At 36.2% G+C, this 17717-nt stretch overlaps 2 protein-coding genes across 5 annotated transcripts; both read left to right on the forward strand.

The window, feature by feature from the left end:
- Positions 1 to 507: 507 nt before the first annotated feature.
- On the forward strand, positions 508 to 14350 carry LOC126918204 (ataxin-7-like protein 1). 3 transcript variants are annotated; one of them, XM_050725886.1, is made up of 8 exons: positions 508 to 613; positions 857 to 3485; positions 3625 to 3683; positions 8788 to 8844; positions 8920 to 9024; positions 9339 to 10063; positions 11527 to 11577; positions 11671 to 14350. In XM_050725886.1, exons 5-8 carry the CDS (start codon positions 9021 to 9023, stop codon positions 12391 to 12393), a joined length of 1503 nt encoding a protein of 500 aa, XP_050581843.1. In that variant the 5' UTR covers positions 508 to 613; positions 857 to 3485; positions 3625 to 3683; positions 8788 to 8844; positions 8920 to 9020; the 3' UTR covers positions 12394 to 14350. The 3 variants fall into 3 exon arrangements, with proteins under 3 accessions (XP_050581843.1, XP_050581841.1, XP_050581842.1); XM_050725884.1 differs by lacking the exons at positions 508 to 613; positions 857 to 3485; positions 3625 to 3683 and adding an exon at positions 7766 to 7895; XM_050725885.1 differs by lacking the exons at positions 508 to 613; positions 857 to 3485; positions 3625 to 3683; positions 11527 to 11577 and adding an exon at positions 7766 to 7895.
- LOC126918221 (uncharacterized) lies at positions 6268 to 8427 on the forward strand. 2 transcript variants are annotated; one of them, XM_050725915.1, is made up of 2 exons: positions 6268 to 6427; positions 6545 to 8427. In XM_050725915.1, the coding sequence occupies exons 1-2, from the start codon at positions 6425 to 6427 to the stop codon at positions 6971 to 6973; spliced, it is 432 nt and encodes a 143-aa protein (XP_050581872.1). In that variant the 5' UTR covers positions 6268 to 6424; the 3' UTR covers positions 6974 to 8427. The 2 variants fall into 2 exon arrangements, with proteins under 2 accessions (XP_050581872.1, XP_050581873.1); XM_050725916.1 differs by having other exon boundaries at positions 6308 to 6427; positions 6596 to 8427.
- Positions 14351 to 17717: the final 3367 nt, after the last annotated feature.

The raw sequence follows: 17717 nt of genomic DNA on the forward strand, positions 1-17717 counted from the left end.
CATTTTTAAAATACAATTGTTTTCTTTTTTATTTTCCTTAAAATAATTTACCCGTTATACTCGTAAAATAAAACGTACTTTTCTCGAATAGCAAAGCCTAGAATATAAATCTTATACATTTACTGAAGTCTGCTTTAGTTTGTAATAATATAGGATTATATTAAATATTACTTTGATTAATTTATTATTTTAATTACTTATACTATTTCATTTAATAAAAGAGGAATGTTATATCCACCGTAATAAATTAATTATAACAATAATGATAAAGAAAGATTAGCGATAAATTAAATTCGATTAATATTATCGGTGTAAATATGAAGGAGATAGCAAATTTTGGAAACTTCTTCTAAGCATCTACGCTGTAACTGCTATACATCGTTCGTCGACTAAATCAAATTTCGCGGTATACGATATTTCAATTTTGTGCGCGGCTTTAAACCAATGAGAAGTCGTTCCGCACTAGCCAATCAGAAGTCAGTTAGGCGATGTTTTGGCGCGAAATGTCATTGTACTATGGAAAAGCGTGATGTTAAGATATATCGTCTTTGCGTGACTTTAACTTCAACGACGTAGTAGTATTTATCTATTGTCTTCTATCGACTATAATCAGGTTTGTTTAACTAATACGTTCTTATTTAATACTTTATTATAGGGTATATTTATAGCGAGATTCAATAGTTCTGCGTACTTTCTCTATTTGTCTGTCGTCGATCGAGCCTATTTCAATGTTAGTATCATTTATAGTTTGTATTATAAGCTTTTAATTAAATTTGAATTTGATTATTTATTCGTTTTAACACAATTGCTTCAGCTTTATACATTAGTCCTAAATCTTTGGTTACATTCTGTGCAGATCATTGGTTAAGTACGAAGATAACTTCGAAAGAATAGACGCGAGAATGTAACGAATGTGACAATTAACGGTGACAATGCAGAACGTTTGGTAATATCTAACTTTTTTTAACGGAGATGGAGGTACGTATACACTTATATTGTCTTTTGATCGATTCACGTGTAACAGGTATCCAATTAGTATGTAACATGATTAAGTTATAGACAATTATGTTTGGAATTATTGGAATTCCATTGTATTTCAGTAGATAAAGTAAGGTAAAGTAGATAAATATTTAGTTTTTATCATAGTGAATGTATATTATTGGCTGTATGTTGTACATAGTTGAGTAATAAAATTTAATTTTAATTCCTATTTCCGCCGTAGCAAATCATAGAGGGCGTAAGAAATATGATTTCTTCCAGGTCGGTATTTCAGAACGTGAAAGATAAAGATCCATATAATAATATCATGTCTATACTTTAGTCAATGATGATGTAGTTAATGATGTTGCATCATTAACATTGACTAAAAACAGAATAAAAATGATCCACGTCAAAATATTGCAATATAATGAATTTCCTTTTCTTTACTAATCGTATTTTCTTTAATTCTCTTTCCTTTTACTAATCATATTTCAAATTAATACTGGTATAGATATTAATTCATAAATAAGTTTATAAAGAATAGAATAGAAAAGTCAAGAATTATTCTTCTATGAAGGAATCATCCTGAACAATAGTTACTATAGCCATCTCGTGATTCAAAAATAAAATTGAGAAGTGTCGGTCAAGATACTCATCGGTCGATGAACAAGTAGCTGCAGGAAGTTGAGGCTAGTTTATATAACAAATTGCAGTTGTGAATTTTAAATTATACTCTGTTTATGACGTAGACATGATAAAATACGTGGTTCAAAAGCTATTACGCGTATGTTACAAAACAATTTATTGTAACCTATATCAAAATGTGGGAATATATTACGTCATGATGATGCTAATTAGAATTGGATACCAATAATATTATCCTAATGAATTATTAATCTTGAATTATAAAATATTATCTTGGAAATTATATATAAAACATTTTTGCAAAAACTTTAAATCGCACGACACTTTTTCCATCGACATATATTGTGTATCTATATATGTATATTTTTAAATGTATTACAATTTCGATAAACCCAAGAGATTTTGCGAATTAATTAAATCGCGTATATTTTCACGAACACGTACTATTTGCTCATTGCAACAAATGTGTGAAAATTCAAACGCTTTTAGAATAAAGCATTATATTATTCCATTTATCGTTGGAGGAAAATTTGTCGTCCTCTAAGACTTCTTTGAAACGTCAAACTGGTATTGATGAATAATAGAATTTTATCATTCTTACATTTCGGTGGTCGTACAAATGATCGATATAAGAACACGTACTCTCCTTATAAATGAAACAAACACTATTTTTCTGAACTCAGAGAGCAGATTTTCAACGACACATACAAAACACCAGTCTAATTATAAGATTGCGAATTTTTATGCATTTATGAAAATTTCTAAAGTACATAAATGTACACGGAACGCGTATAATACGCAAAAATATATAAAATACCGAAGAATCAGTACTTATTCTAATGCATATTTAGTAGATGAAACACATTTGTTTTAGTCGTTTTATAAAAATATAAGTTTGCGTAAATATCCGCAATCTACCAATTATCAATAGATAAAAGCAGCATTTTATTTTGGCTAGTAACAACTCATATTTCTTAACGAATGCAATGCATATAATATCGGACGATTATTCGTAATGAATGCTGTAAATTAGATAGTAATCTGTTTATACGCTCAATAACATTGCTCACTCTTTGCCTTATTTATGGATTGTCGATTGGAATCGGCTTTATTGTAAGCGTAATTGTAAATGTCAAAGTTCATAGGAAAACCCATTTACACCAATAGAACGTGTAATACCCATGATGTTGAGTTTTGCATCAAATTAAGAGAAAATTCTTCATTATTGCGTAGTCCAGCCATTTCGCATGAAATTTGTAACCTTTGTTGTAATTTTATTATCGTTAATTATAGTATCGATCGAAGAAATCTTATTACGTGTACATATGAATCAGAAACATTGTGCTTCGTCATCTTAAGAAACAAACGATCGTAGCGAATTATAGATACATTCTGTAATCAGTGAAGAACCAATTCTCTTAAGCTTTGTTATTCAAGGCTGATGAGTAAACTGCGAGTGATTATTTATGGGGAATTTAAATGTGTGCAAAAATGCAGAGTACAGTAGAACGCCTTATATGAACCTGTTAGGGAACAAGTTGGTTCGTATAATCAGGTCGCTCATATAACAGAAACCCGTCTACTTTTACCCGATCGTGACTTTTTCGTTCAGTTAATAGCAATTTATATTTATACAAGATTCCACGAAATATTTGCGCTTAAATATATAATAATGCTGCAAACTTGTATCGATTGCGAGGCAAGAGATTGTGTCAAATAACACGTGTCTCTACTGTTTATTGCTTACATCTCACAGTAAGACATTCAGATAAGTGGATTGTGCTCGGCAGTAGTTCAGATGAATAGGAGCTCAGCTGAAGTTCAGACGACCAGACACTACTAAAATTTCCTTCGTATATGTAAGCGGAGTTCATATAAACGGAGTTCCACTGTATTCATATAACGCGTACAAATATAAAAAATATGCAAAATATTCTTCTTCCCTTCCGAGTCAAAATATCTTATGTAACGTTTCCTTTTCTTTTTTCATTTTTCCAGATACAGGATGTACCAAGAATTATGCTAAAAATCGAAAGGGAATGATTGCGCATGCGAAAGTAAGTGGAAAACGTAGAATGAAAATTTTTAATATAAGCCTTCGTATTAAAGAAAATCGACTGTGAATTTCCATCAAGTATGTATTCTGTACTCAACTGATTGGCAGAAGAAATTCGTTCAACCGACTCTCGTTATCTCCTTACGCATATTTGACGAAACCACATAGTTGATTTCTTCGAAAAAACCAAGTCTTATATAAAAATTCGTCACTCCACACTGTCGATTTCCTTTACATGGGGAATCACCCCCTTTCTGCGTATACTATCGAACAGTACATAAATGCAAAGAAAACCAGTCCAACCGACTCTCGTTATCTCTCAAACGTATACATACTTGACGAAACATCATAGTTAATTTTGTCGAAGACGGAGTCTTATATCAAAGATTATCACGCTATATATCTCTTGTGAATCCCCACAGTGAATCCCCATCCTTCCATCACGATTTTTGGCACACATTTTTGTATATTGTAATATTTGAAATTCTCTTGAAATTCTTTTAAATAGAGTTATATTATACAAGCTGCTATATATTTTTATAAAGGCTAAATATTTTTTAAATTATATGTTTCCGTAGATCCCATCTTTCACAGACATGCATGAACGTCTTTGGTATAATGATGGGGAAAATCCAAAGCACCTTCACCGTTACAAGATCTTAGTGATCCTTGTTCGTTTCTTCTCCACAAGATGAGTAAGAGGTAGATGTTGACTTTGTAGCCATTCTAGACCTTGACAATAAAAATCATTACCCCTTCCATACGTTTTCACTACACGCGCCAGCAATGTACCATCACAGAAACAAAAAAACAAGAGAAGAAATTCAACGAAATATGTACAGATACATTGTTTTTATAATTCAATGGAAACTTATTGATAGTTTATTTATAGTAGTCATAAATGATTGTTGCAATTAAAAAATTCAATCTTCATTAACTGTATATAATATAAGTAGATTACGGATTTTTGGGTATTATAAATTTTTATCATAAATTCAAAATGCTTAGAATGCGAATAATATGCAAAACTATAACAAGATATTCGAAGTAGAATATTTACTAAATGAAATGATCTAAATTATTTCTTATTTATCCTCAGAGACAAAACAAATTGCATAAAAATATGTAGCCTGATTATAAGGAAAACTAAATTATACTATATTTTGGAAATTTTGTCAAAGATTTTATCGTATTTGATTGAAACCTGTGTTTACATTTACGCAACGGTCCATCGCTATGGATAGCGTGGAATAACTGAATTAAGTATTATAATATTTTGCGTTTTTGGTATTCCCATGGCTATCGTGGACATTTTATTATACCCGGACGATAACTCTGACTTTATTGATTGGAGGAGTTTATACACACGCGAACAAAAATCTTCGGTCCAATGCACTACGAGATTTATATCATAGATTCTTTTTAACCTCTGACGTATTCATGCGCAATTCCATCTTTTCGGATTATCGTCGAACGAAGAACTATTTCTTTCGAGATAATTTCTTTATCAAGGCAGACATTACAAATTAATACAATTTTATCGGCGCACGCTGTGTGGTGGGAATCACTGAAAATATTGTTCGCTTTTACAGAGATATGAATAAAATATGAGTACAAAAATAGAAATATCGTTTTGCACTTAATTTAACGTATTAATCTCTTCATACTTATTATGAACGTTTAAATCTCAGATTTTTTCTGTAGTTTTGCTTTTTTACGTATCAAATATTGAAAGGCGAAAAATTGTGTATATAATTGTGTATGATGTCACCACGAAACCGCAACATTACCACGTTTCATACAGACAAATATTAACATTCCGTCATATATACACATATATATAGATGGATGTGTAGATGGAAGATGGCAATTGTTCGGATACAACAAAAGCCTTGTAATTTTAAGTGTCGTGTGAATCAGAAGTCGATTGTGTTACCGATCCTGTAACATTCCGCAGTTTTAACATCGTCTAACTTTCCATATTGTACAAGAATCCTCGCTGTATCTTCTTATATATTCAAATAATCTTTTTATTTCAAACATTATATAAATAAATTGGAAAATATGCTCGAAACAACAATTAATTTATATCAAATTCTTTTAAGCCTAGCTAAACAATTTTAAAGTTGAGAAATTACTAATAGTCTTAACTCGTTATGAAAATATTTTAGAAGCAATGTTGTTTACGTGGAGAATAACAGAAAACGATTAATTATGTAAAATTATGTTAAACCTAAGTAGAAAATTTTGAAACGTAAAAAAAGCTTCTCATGTTTCCTTCGAAATCTTTACTTATCAAAGGAAGTCGACAATTTCATCTACTCATACTTTGAGGTCAAGATATTTTCGACAAATTCGCTTGTCGGTTCCGTATGCGTGTCGAGGAAGATTTCACGAGAATCCAGTTCATCGTCGAAAGTAGAAATTAGTGCTGGTAGGAAAGGCAGGCATTGACGGTGATATTGTGCGAAATTTCCCGGACGTCGATTTCGTATCTTATAGGATGCGTACACGCATCAGAGGGAATGGGCCCGGGAAGTTACGGCGGTTTCTCATCGATGCGTATGACTCGACCGGTTCCGTGGTGGGGAATCCGGTATCTGCGGATTTATATACAAGAGACTCCATCGCGTTGAATAGATTAGTTTCAACGGAGAAATCGAACGGTTAGTTTGCCGATCTCAGAGAAATATCTATACGTACTTACAAGAGTGACTTATTAAGATATTTACTTAAAACATCATGGTAAGTAAAATATACTTTACAAAATTGGACTAATAAAAATAACAACATTAATAGAAGCATCGACTCAAATATCTTTTTTTTGTTTTTTTAATATCTTTTCGAAAATTATCGTTACAGATAAAATACGCAGTAATCTTGTTCACCACCTTTATTTTGGTCCAATCGCAGAGGCCAACTTATGCTGGAAGTAGCAAGCCATATCCTGGCGTCCTTCCACAGTATCTGGATGAACAAGCAGCAGTAGCTAGTGCCACTACTGAAACCGTCGGAAGTCGAATCGATGTAAACAATATCAATGGGCTACCAGTAGCAGTAGGAGCTGCAGCACCTAATACTCCTATCACAACATCAACGATTCCTCCAGATTTGCCAGTAGACGCTATGGGAGATGTTGCCTTAGTAAATCGAATCAAAACTTGGCCGAGAGAAAAACAACCGTTTTGGTTTATAAATTGGCAACAAATTCAAGAACACCGCGGTGACTCAAAAAATAGAGCTCAACCAGTTGAAACGCAACCGAATCAGAGACCGTTTTTCGCGGGTTAAATATTTCGAATTTCGTTGCTTCGTATTTAATTTCAGACGACGTACATTGCCGTCGTTATTTTGCTAGTCAAATTAAATCTTTTGTACGACTTAATTTCGATACAGTTACTTTACCGACACAGGATTAAATATCCAATGATTTTCAATAGTCGAAGTAAAAATACGCTTCGAATCATTATCAATGTCTTTGTATATCATTATTTTATATAAGGAGAGAAAAGGGAGCGTTTGTAATATCGTTTTTAAACTTTGTGTCTTTTACGAAGGAATAAAAAGATAGTAATTAAACGTGGTAAATTCTACTGTACTTGAAAAACTTTAAATTTGCAATCCACCTGCTGAGCAAGCCAGAATCGCCAATAAGGTATCGCGACGAGACGAGATAGGACAGAAATCTAGAGATCTGATTGGTCCAAACGAGTTGCGCACGAGTAGCTGACTATTCGTCGGTGACGTCACGTTAGTCCGTCCAATGCAAGTGCTCGGATCTCACAGTAATAACCTTACGTGCGTGCGGTACGCTGAAGCGTGTTACTCGTATTCGGGCGTACAAACGCGAGAGAAGTGATAGAATATATCGCTCCGTGAAAGATGTTAGCCGACAGGGTCTTGCCAGACAAAATTTCGAAAGTTCAGTAGGTTATTTTTCTCGTATATGAGAACGCGTATACTCTATGAGCAAATGTATTTAAAGTTTTATCGCGTTAAGAAAGAGACAGACCGTACGCGACCCGCGGCACCTGACAGTCCACGCGGCCCGGCCCCAAAACACTTTCGCCTCGCTATATACACGAGAAATCGCATCGTGTTTCATTCACAACGCGAGCGCCACTGGCAATGTCGGGAAGTGACAGCCCAACATTCTTTCACGGCCAGCCCTGGTCCAGCTGGATCGAAAAAATCGGACGAGACAAGCCGTTGAGTAAGTGCGCTGAATCTCATCGAAAATGTTCGTTCGTTTGCTCTCGTTTGGTTTAAAACCGTGACGACGGCGAGCGTCTAGCTCGTGTACCTAACCTCAACTTCGATGCTCCTTTGTCTGTCGACTTGACGCAGGGCATCGTTAGGGCCCGCATTGACACGCATTTATTTAAAACGGTTGTCAACAATTGTCCAGCGCTAATCACGGTTGACATTTTCGTAGATGATCGCGCGTATTTTATTGGCTCTTTCCACTGACAATTATGTAATTCGTGGTAAAACCCGTTTGTGAAAATGATGGAGCGTCGAAACGTTAGATTAGAGCATATAGAAATAATACATTAGCATGGATCACTGAATTTCGTGAAACGATCTCGACCGAACTCGCGCTGTTTGATGGACTTTTCTCGAACGAATATATGTACACTTGTATTTTTATTATATTTGTGCTCTGTTCTCTCTTATAAGACTTTTTTGTTACAAGAATTATGCATGTAAGAAATATAAACATAATAAAAGTTGTTTACCCAGAAGTTTGTGTTTTTATTTCACATTACTGCTTGGAAACTGATGGGAATGAATGAAAAATGATCTTTTAAGGATAAAATTCAGTAGATATGAAGCTAACAATATCTTATGATTTTTTAAATCTTTTTTAACAGGGTAAATACAATTATAATATAATGAACGTGAACTTTATGTTTAAGCATAATATTAATCATGGTATATAATCCTTTTAATAGTTTCTTCGTCAAATATTTAATTTGAAGATATACGTTTATAATACATTTTGTGTGTTGCATATAAGTTAACGATGTTGTTATTGAAATGTCTTTATATTATGCATTGTTTACTTTGTCATATTATCCATAAGAAAATTTGACTTGTTTCAGGCGATGAAGAACCAGATGCTCAACTTACTAGTTCAGTTACGAGGCTTTCAGCTGAGGGTAAGTTTAACATAGTAGAGATTATTTAGAGACTGAAATTGTAACTGTTTTCTAACAAGACAATTGTTGTTTCAGACATTGATTTATATGGATTTTGTCCTGAAAGAGATGCTTTTTACACGGTAGTATGTGAAACCTGTCATGCAATAGTCAAACCACAGGCTCTCATTCAACATATGGGTATGTCGTTTTATACTTTTCTTCTTTCTGCTCAAATATTAGTATTACGTTTAATTCTATATCAAGTAAAATCCATTCTACTTATTTTGAGGGAGCAATTGTAATTTTAAACATACAAGAAACATAAGTATTTCATAGATAACTTACTCTTTTCATACATAATATCTTGCTCATAAGTCATTTAAGCGAAACAGAAAAAAATACAAGTAACTAGACTCATTAAAACGTTCTTTTAAAAAATATCGCTTATCTAAGAACTTTTTATCTACCTTGCATAAACTATACTACATAATACTGTTGATATTCTGTCACAGAAAGTCGCCATCCTTCTGGTACGGTCAATTTTCCACCTCCCTCCACTCCAGTCGTAAAAACTCCACTGAAGACGCCCTATTGCAAGGTGTCGAAACTGAAAAAGACGCAGTCATCGCCTCAGATCTCAAATAGCGGGAGCAATAAGATCAATCACACGAACGTGAAACGGAACACGGAACAGCCGAGCATCTCAACGAATTTGTCATCTTCATCAATACCGATCTCATCGTCACCTCGATCGCCTCTTGAGTCGTTACCATCGTCTGTTCAAACATCGAACTCTGGATCAGGAACTGTAATTAGCTCGAGTCCTGTGAAAAGCCCTGGCACAGCGACCAGTCAACCTCGTCGAAAGAGACTCAAAACCGATCGATCGTTGCTCAAAGATCGAGAGTACGATCCAGATCGACATTGTGGAGTGTGGAACGAGGAAACAGGCAAGCCTTGCACCAGGTCGCTTACGTGCAAAGCGCATACGGTCTCGTTGCGGCGGACAGTCATCGGTCGGAGTAAAACCTTTGACAAACTCCTCGCGGAGCATCGTGCCTCGAAGGAAGTCCCGAACAGGCCGGCAAAAGTGACTGTGACCGGTACAGTGACCGTGTCCTCTGGAACCTCGAACTTGAACCCCTTAACGCCCACCAACCCCGCCCTGACCATCGAAGCGGAAACCCCCAGCTCACCACCCGTTTTATCGCTGCCAGACACATATCCACTGCCAAAGGTAAGGGCCAACGTATCGCTATATTGTTTCTCTTTGTATTTTTTTTTTTTTTTATTCTCCGATTTCCCTTCTGTGGTATGTCCTTAGTAAGAGTGTACAGTGTGATGATCCTTCGCGAGGCGAAATCCTATTGTTTTATTTTATCATTATATTATTTTTTTTTTTTCTTTATATATATTATATGAGTTAGTAATGCTGTATTGTCAATTCCATACTGTAGATGTTTCTGGTGTTTCTGGGAATAGGTTGTAATAGTTATTAGAAACATTTGAAGTAATTTTTGTTCTCCTAGTTTGGTTGACTGGAAATGAAAGTTGTGTCTCGTTGGATTGAAAGAAAATTCGCTCTTTGTTGTATGTTGAAAGATTGTTATTTTTGGATATACGTATTTTAGACGTCTGTACTTTGTCGCGCAATCGTGCAATGTAATTTTGTTAGGTATATTGTGTATCATGTATTGTTTCGAGGGGAAATTCGCTTCGACGAGTATTCTAATTAGTTTTCTTTCTTTTTTTTTCTTTTTGAAAATATATGTTGGTAATATATTGGTAGCTTACTGTTTTTATATCTTGTTTTTGTGAAGCAATAGTTATGCATGATCTGGTAATATCGATATGTAACGTGTAGTCTGTACATCGAAACTTTCATTTCTCGATATTTTATGATGAAAATATTGGAAAGTTATGCAAACAGTGAAGTAATTTACCTCTTTTTTATTCTATTCAGATTCATTTCTGAATCCCTTTTATTCCAAATACTTCTTTCATTTACGGAGTAAAATTAATCACGAAATAAAGTTCATTCACCTTAACTTTGGGGTAATTATCGGTGTGAGCATTAGCTGACGTTCAGAATTTTTAGAATAGTCGCAAATTTTTGATTTTCAATGCTTCAAGTAAAAGAAAAATCTGTAAGTCGCAGTCTATGAACTTCAAACTTTCTTCGTTAAAAAGTCCGTAGCGTCTTTAAGAAATGTACGAATCTTCCTAGGGCCGTAACTATCGATCAATTATGGCCATCTGTTACGTTAGTTCAATTAAAAAACATCGTCGTGAGATATATCGAATCAATCGCTTAGAAGTAGAGAACGAATAGAATTAATAGAAATTAGATTGGAATAAATAACAGGTGAAACGATACTACAGATTCATATTTGTAGATTCCCGTCGAAATTTAATCTTTCGAGCTTTAGAAGGCGTTAGGTGTCAGGTATCAGTCGATACCCAAAGATCGTTCGCTTTCGTAGATCTCTTAAGACGCATTAGACGGAACATAGCGAGCCTAGAAAAGATAAAAAAGAAAAAAGAAAAGAAGGATTTAGAAAAAGAAAAGAACTGAAGAAAGAGAAGTAATAATATGGCTGACAAACATGGATCGATCGACGAGCCAGACGAGTCAGCTGCGAACAGTTGCCCGCCAGTAGGGTGTCGGTTGATACCTGTTTTCTGTTTTTGTTATTGCAGGCTGTTGATTTGCTTTATCGGTGTCTGGCCCCGCATGGCTCCACTAAACCTGTAAGGCATGGTTTCTTTTGGGCACTTAAACGCCAACACCTCGTATGGGCCCTACGATTCTTATTGCGAGTCGCCAACGCTTCTCTTTTTTAGACCAAGCTCGAAGAGGACTTCGTCAACGAGGAGCTGAGGAGTCTGGAATCGTCGCTAGTGAACTCGACCGGTTCGACACAATCGAGCTCGATGATGGCGCCGATATCCGTGGTGTTGCCATCGCTGTCACCGTTACCGGCTAATAACGAGGAATCGACGTCGTCGGTCGCCACGCTGATACCGAGCACAGCATCCCCAGCTATACCGGTGCCAGCATCACTGCCAGCCACGTGTACGCAACCGCCGTTGGTCACGACGGTTCTCGAGGCTGAAACACCCATGGACATCGATCCAGAAGCGGCGATGACCATCTATTCCCCTGTATACCAGGATAAATCCAAATTGCTGGTCGAAATACCACGTTCAAACAATATCGCCCACTCTCCTATATCATCCATGCCCAGTCTGCTATTCGAATCTATGGATCAACTCGAACAGCTGGAACAGCTGGAACAGCAACACGCGACTCAGATAAATGGAAAGAGACTGAATCACGCGACTCATTCGAGTCCTGTTACGCAACTACAGTCGAAGAGGACCAAACACGAGTACCATCAACAGGACCTGTCCACGGCGATACAGGTTGAGGCTACGACCACGTCCTCGCCTTATCCTCATTTCGGGGATATATCTTGGTCGAACTGTCACCCGGAGCCACTGGCTGTAAGTCGGTGGCTTCGTATTTCGTCCAGCCGTAAGCAGTACAACTTTAATATTCACTGACATAAGACCCCACCCACTCCAGGCTGAGGACCGTACGCCATGGGCGTTTGTCTACCTCCTCTTTTTTTCGAGATCCTTTTTTTCATGGTCGTCCTCGTCGCCGTCGTCGTTGATGGTCTAGGTCTGAAGCCTGTCGAGAAGGGGACAAGTCTTGATGCGCGGTGAACTTCGATGTGATGAGCATGCGCACGACGGAAAAAAAGACACGTGAGCAATTAATTGGTTATACGTGGAATTGACATGATAACGATATATGTGTTTTTGCATGCTTCGTTCTCCCTGCCGAAATGAAATATCTCGAGCAGGAACATACGATAGTTACAAATCTACGGTCCTCTCATTTTGTACAACAATGTCGGTCTCTATTCTGCCAGGCGACGATCGTTTCCTTCGAAACAACAAATTACCATCATCGCAGGTTCATAGACAGGTTAATCGCATTATCACTTTAGGGGATATACGCGTACAACTGGAACAAACGGGGTTCCGCAAATGAAAACAGAAGCACGTACCAAATTTTCTTGTTTGTCTCTCGATACTTACTTTGCAACCATTTCTACCATACTATAGAGACTGATTAAGGAAGAACCATATTACGGACGTGATTCGTCGGATTTACGAAATCGCTGTCTAACGTTCCTGGAACATTATCATTATCTTCTTTGAACTGTTGCTTCAAGAGGGCAGATGGAAAACGAAATAACATCTCGTATCTCGCAACGATGCTTCTGTTTGTACTTTTCACAGAAGAACGTACGAATCACCGAGTGATGCGACAATAGCAACGCCAGCCTCATCGTCAAGTATTAAATTGGCAATAGGTCGATATTAGAGAACTTTGACTGAAATACATATATGAGTATGATGGTTTTTTTTCACAAAATTAATTTTTTTGCGCCGAAGATCGTTGCAACATCTCTCGCGGAGCAGGCCGATATATAAATTCGATTCTGATCGCTGTGCCTCGTCCCGACGGCGCGGCAGTCCGTTCGAAACAAAAAAGAAAGGAGGAAGAAATAATAGAAAAAGGAAACAGTGTGAAAACGCGTTTGACGCGTTCGAAATAAGTCACACTGTCCGTGTTTGTCTGTTAAAAATAGAGGTTTTCAGTGAAGAAAGAAGCGACGATGATAATAAGTGAAATGAAACTACATCGAATTTTAGGCGATTATCCCGTGTGTATGTGTGCTTGTAAAAAGGGTAAAGGATTACGTGACCAAGCAACAAATACAGAAAGAAAGAAACTTTCTTTTCTTTGTACAGGAAGTTTGACAAACGATTTTTAGTAGGAAGAGTAGCTAAAAAGGTTCAATAAGCAGTGTTTGTTCTTTTTTTCTTTTTCTTCTTCTTTTTTCTTCTTTTAGGAGACGCCGCTGAGTGACATTTGAGATGTCAGCCCTGATTTTTTTTGTAAATAATCAATTTGACGGATTAATCATTTACGGCCAGCTATCCTCTTGTAAATACGTTTAATAAAAAAAAAAAAAAAATGTAAATCGTAGTTAGTCGTGACACGGAGCGGCCGATCATCGAACTATCTTGCGCGTAGAATTTCGACTTATTTTCCAATTAAATTGCGGTTCGCGTACAGAGGGTCTCATCTTGTACATACATAGATCATAGTATACATTTATACATATATATATATTTTTTTTATCGATCACGATCTCTTCAACGTTTTTACGTATATACATATATACATATATACATATACGACCTCACTACCTACCATCATCAATACTTCCTTTATATCTTTTCTTATTTGTATCTCCTTTATTATTTTCTTTTCTTCTTTTTTGTTCTTCTCTTTATTCTATATTTTCTTAGTCTTCTCTGCTTCCCTCTGTTCTCGTACATACGTATATTCTATTGCACAATTGTGTACATCGTGTAACGCATTTATCCAGCGATTCCGGTTTAATGCCACGATTTCTATTTTTTTTTTTTTTTTTTTTTTTTTTTTTTACAAAAAATAGAAAAATTCGACGGATAAATCGTGTGTGCGGGTTCCGTTTAATCGGTGAAGAAATTTCCACTGGATCGTAGGCAACGACAACAGCACACGTAGCGAAAATTTCGTTCAGGCAATCTTTAGCTTCTTGTAAGCTCGTACGAAATTTTCAAAGGGAGATTCGATGAGTCTTTCAGTCAGTCGAGTTATGGCTGATGAGTTTAGCAAAGCCGTACACATTGTCCCGAATATAGTAGGTAAACCATTCATCACCAACCACCATTCACTATTATCCCACCCGAGACAATTTATTTTTGTAAAACTGTCGGTTCTAATTTGCGTCGTGGCGCTATGTCGGTTTTTCCAGCATAGCGCGTATGGTGGCGTATATCTATGCATATATTTACGGACTTCTTATCATAGATTGTGATATTTAACTAATTAATGATTAGTCAAGATTATTCTAAATCGTGCGCATGCGTTAGTGAATGAAAGAGTAATGACAGATAGGTGGCCAAATTAGGAATGGTATAGAAAGGAATTCGAAGTCCACGGATGAAAATGATGATAAGTCACGTTTCCCGACTTTTGTAGCAGAGGTATTGAATTTTGTATTTTTTTGCTTTTTTGCCTTTTTTGCCTTTGGTAAAGGCACGCGTTTAAGCCGAAAATCAAACGAAAAGATAGCTCGGATGGTATTGAATTTTGAATACAAAATTCAATACCAATTTTGAATACAAAATTCAATACCATCCGAGCTATCTTTTCGTTTGATTTTCGGCTTAAACGCGTGCCTTTACCACCTTTTTGATCATTTAAAAACTATTAATAAGTTTTAGTTATACAATTCTCACAAATATCTTCGACTCTCTCGGGTCATACCAAAATACTTCTGTTTCAACTGCTTCATATTAAATTAGTCCTTTTTAGAAGTTAGAAGATAAACAAATACAAACTTATTATAATTTTCTCTCGTGTACTTCAAATAGGGTGTAATGATTACTGCTGATCTCTGAAGAGGAAACGTTAGGCAAAAACGGAAAAAAAAATGAAACGTTTGCGCTTAGTTCGGCTACGACTTTCGCTATAGATGAATAAATTCGCTCTGTGTATCGTGTTTGTAGCGTTTCGAGGTTTTATCTCGTTGAGTTTCCGCTTTTTCCACGTGTATGAGCTGATTCGTAAATCATTTCGTTTCATCGACGAATGTAGCAAGAAACGGGAAAAAGAAAGAACGGAAGAAAGTAAAGGAGGGAGTATATAAGACGACGAATAGATAGAGCAAATTGGAAGAGATAGGGAGATAGGGAGAAAATTAGTATAGCAAATAGGGGGAAAATGACGTGGATGTACGTCATGTCGAGCCGATGAAGAGACGTTGATTTTTTTCGTTACCGCGCAGTATAAATAATACAAATGCTAACGATGTTATTATTACTGCTATTATTCGAAGAAGAGAACACGTGGAGACATGTCGGTCTGGTATTGTCCTGTTCGTTTTATGTAAATCGAACTTGGACAACGATCGATCGATGAAGCAGCTCGTTGTGTGCAAGGTATACACTTTCTCATCGACCATATAAACGAACATCGCCTTACGATTCTAGCCATAAACTTCGCCTTAAGGATTCATTAGCGATCATAGTAGCGATTAGCGTGGGTTTCTGTGAAAAATATATTCTCGAGCAAGATTCGTCGATCGATCGTACGATGTAAAAAAGAAAAATAGAGAATTTATGAAAGAAAAGAAATACTATTAGCAATAAATTATCGTTCGATATCGGACAAATGGAGGACGAGAGGAAAACTCGTGAACGGACCGACATGACCAAATCGTTTCTAATCGTCGATTTACCGATCTTCTCGGCTACCTGAAACAGTGATAATTTGTACATAAATCGCGTAAGCAATTACCCATGTACCTATGGTATCGATGAAATCTATATAGGTATATATTATATATATACATATATAAATCTATAATATAAAAATAATTCTATTGACAAGTTGAAGAGAAGAATGTTAGTGAAAAATCGCAAACGTCGAAATGCTGTTAGCCCGCTCGTTTCCGAGTGTACCTTAAACGCTGTATAATTCGAGAACAAAAGAAGATAAGTAACTTAACGTAGATCGTATATTTAACGATACACGTGTACGTATAGCGTGTAATTATCTCCTGTACATAACAAGTGCCCTGTGCATGTTTGTGGCGCACGAAATGCTGCGTGCATGCGCGAAATATGTATGATCTTTTTTAGACTATTACTACTACCAACTACGTACCACACGTTAGTGTTCATCGATCGATGTTATTTGGCGCGAGCTTCGAGTCAGTTTCGAGCGGTCCGAGGTTATAAATATTGATCGACTCAAGCAACAGCGCTTTTCTTCAAAAGAAAAGAAAGTCGGTAATCAACGGCAACAACCCTTGTTAAAACAGTGTTACATGTCGAGAAAGAAACGGAAAGAAAAAAAGAAATGCTATTAATCACAGACGATCTCAAAGATTTTCTACGAAATAGAAGAAATTCTGATCACGATCGTTGGAAAGTGTGGTTCGCGATCGTTCGAATGAAAGATTTTTTAAGACGATGAAAAGAAAAAAGAAAACTCGTGAAGCAATAATACACAGTCCACGATTAAGAGAATGCACAGCAATAATATTAATTTCATTATTACCGTAATATAAAGATTAAGAGACGTGTTGTACACGTTCAAGAGGAACACTTTCGTCTCGTACGAACAATTTGCTCGATTCCCGGCCAGTTTGAACACGCGGCTAAAAAGCGTCAGAGGATTTTTCTATCGGTGCTGTTACACTCTGCGCGTCATTTAACAACCGAACTTCTCGTACGTTGTTTACAATCTACGAGAAATATATGTTTCATCTTCTTTTTTCTTTTTTCTCTTTTTTGTAAGTAGTATCGATTTTTAATTGGAACGTTGCATATATCGTATCGCTTTTATTATTGCTTTTCTTCCTCGACGGTATAGAAACACGACTTTACTACGTTCGATCGATCGTTGGACGATTTAATTAAGTTCTTTTTTCTTGCTCTTTCCTCTTTCGTTCCGATGAAATTGAACCTTCCGGACAGTGCGGAACGCGCGTCTAGTATTTTCGTTTCGCTCGTCAGATTTCAGTAGAAATTTAAACGAATCCGCGTGAAACTGCGGTGCACCAGACATTTCGTGGCTCGCATAAGACTGAGTACGCTTAAAACGAAGGAAGAGAAGAATTGTACGTTTGCGGCATGTTTAAAAGATATTGACCGATTTACGAATAGAAAAGAAATAAAAAAAGGAGTTTTTAGTCGGCTTAGGATAATTGTTGCGAATTTTCGTCTCTTTTATTTTAAAGTTTAGGAAAAGA

Source organism: Bombus affinis, chromosome 7, assembly GCF_024516045.1.
Source record: "Bombus affinis isolate iyBomAffi1 chromosome 7, iyBomAffi1.2, whole genome shotgun sequence".
Classification (NCBI taxonomy): Eukaryota; Metazoa; Arthropoda; class Insecta; order Hymenoptera; family Apidae; genus Bombus; species Bombus affinis.